The sequence below is a fragment of the Dendrobium catenatum genome, unplaced genomic scaffold (genome assembly GCF_001605985.2).
Source record: "Dendrobium catenatum unplaced genomic scaffold, ASM160598v2 original_scaffold_139994, whole genome shotgun sequence".
Classification (NCBI taxonomy): Eukaryota; Viridiplantae; Streptophyta; class Magnoliopsida; order Asparagales; family Orchidaceae; genus Dendrobium; species Dendrobium catenatum.
The window spans coordinates 444-1,952 of record NW_021458427.1 but is presented as its reverse complement, the minus strand read 5'-3'; the positions used below and the strand labels follow the sequence as shown (position 1 = coordinate 1,952).

The 1,509-nt window shown below is 34.5% G+C and overlaps 1 protein-coding gene across 1 annotated transcript; it reads right to left on the bottom strand.

The window, feature by feature from the left end:
- Positions 1-141: 141 nt before the first annotated feature.
- Positions 142-1,196, bottom strand: LOC110105582 (putative disease resistance RPP13-like protein 1; the record flags this gene model as incomplete). Its single annotated transcript, XM_020835142.1, has 1 exon — positions 142-1,196. A coding segment is annotated over exon 1 (1,055 nt), but the record flags the coding sequence as incomplete, so codon positions are not given.
- Between the last annotated feature and the right edge of the window lie 313 nt (positions 1,197-1,509).

The window sequence follows — 1,509 nt, the reverse complement described above, 5'->3', positions numbered from 1 at the left end:
TTTTTTCTATTTTTGTTTCTTTGTACAGAGGTTAACAGTATCTGAACTGAAGATAAGCTTTCCAAGGAGGAAGGGAGAGAATGTAAGGATATGAGCAAAAAAAATTGCAGCTCGGAAAGAGAAGACCAAACTTTTAGGAACCACAGCTCCTCATTTGAAAATGAAACCAGATTATCATTTGACCAAATACTCAGTTTTTTTAAGGAGGCGATACTTCTCAAGGGCTCCATTAGCAACACCAATGGATCACTTATGATATGATCGCTGAGCATGAGATGGCAATTATAAGTGGTCCCCACTTCTCGATATCTTCCGAGAGAGATCAGATTGGGGCAATTTGTAATAGATAATTTCTGAAGTGAAGAAAAGATTTCCCAGGAGGAAGGTAGAGAATGTAAAGATTTGAGCTGACCAAATTCCAGCTCACAAAGAGAAGACCTAACTTTCAGAACAAAGCATAGGAACGATATGAATAGATAGTATCTGAACTGAAGATAAGCCTCCTTGGCATCCTTCACATTTTCAAGGCCGTTGATTCCTAATTTGCTAAGATCATTCAAATACTTCAACTCATCAATTCTAAAGCTCACCTCAATTCTAAGATCAAACCAATACAATTCTAGAAGATAGTTTAGCTTCCCAATCCCATATATCGATGAAATATAATTCCCAGAAAACTCAAGGTAACGCAAATTAGAAGGTTTATTAATGTCACTTGGTAAAAAATCATCAACTGTAAGTCGTGTTGGCATCCAATTATCATATTTTATGTATTGCAAGTGATAGAGATTACTTAGAGATCTTGGTAGCCTAGTGGCTTCAACTCTTTCAATCTTCAAATATCGATGACGTTTCAAATATTTAATCTCCTCAGGTATCATTTCCAATTCATTAGTAAATAAGTATAATAACAAGCATCTCGATGCTTTAAATATTTCAATAAGTGCACTGCAAAGATCCTGATTAGAATTTCCATAGAACAATAAAAGAGAATGCAAATGTTTAAACTTCTCAATCTTTTTTAAGATGTCTGGATTTTTAGTTAGAACAAACAAATGTCGAATAGTCTCAAAAATTTTGAGAGATGACTCTTCATCATAAAGCTTTTTTTTTACTAAAACATCAAAATACCTTCTTCCAATATCCTCCGAAACCATTCTTTGAGATGGCTGAATGAAACCCAATGCAATCCACATTCAGACTAAATCATCTTTATCAAACGCATGATTTTGTGAGAAAATATAGCAAAATGCAAAACAATTTTGTAGATGATTTGGCAGAACTATATAGCCCAGTCTTAAGATGGAATTGATAGAATTCTGGTTCAATAAATTGCTTTCTAGAACAGTCCTCCAATGCCTTTCATCCAAGTTATCCTTCAGAACACCACCAATGACTTTAAGCTGTTAATGGAGATCCTAAAATCTTTTTAACTATCTCTCCAGCAATGGTTCTTAATTTTTTATGATCATTAGGGGGGTTCTCTACACCAGCAAATGCATGAGAGTT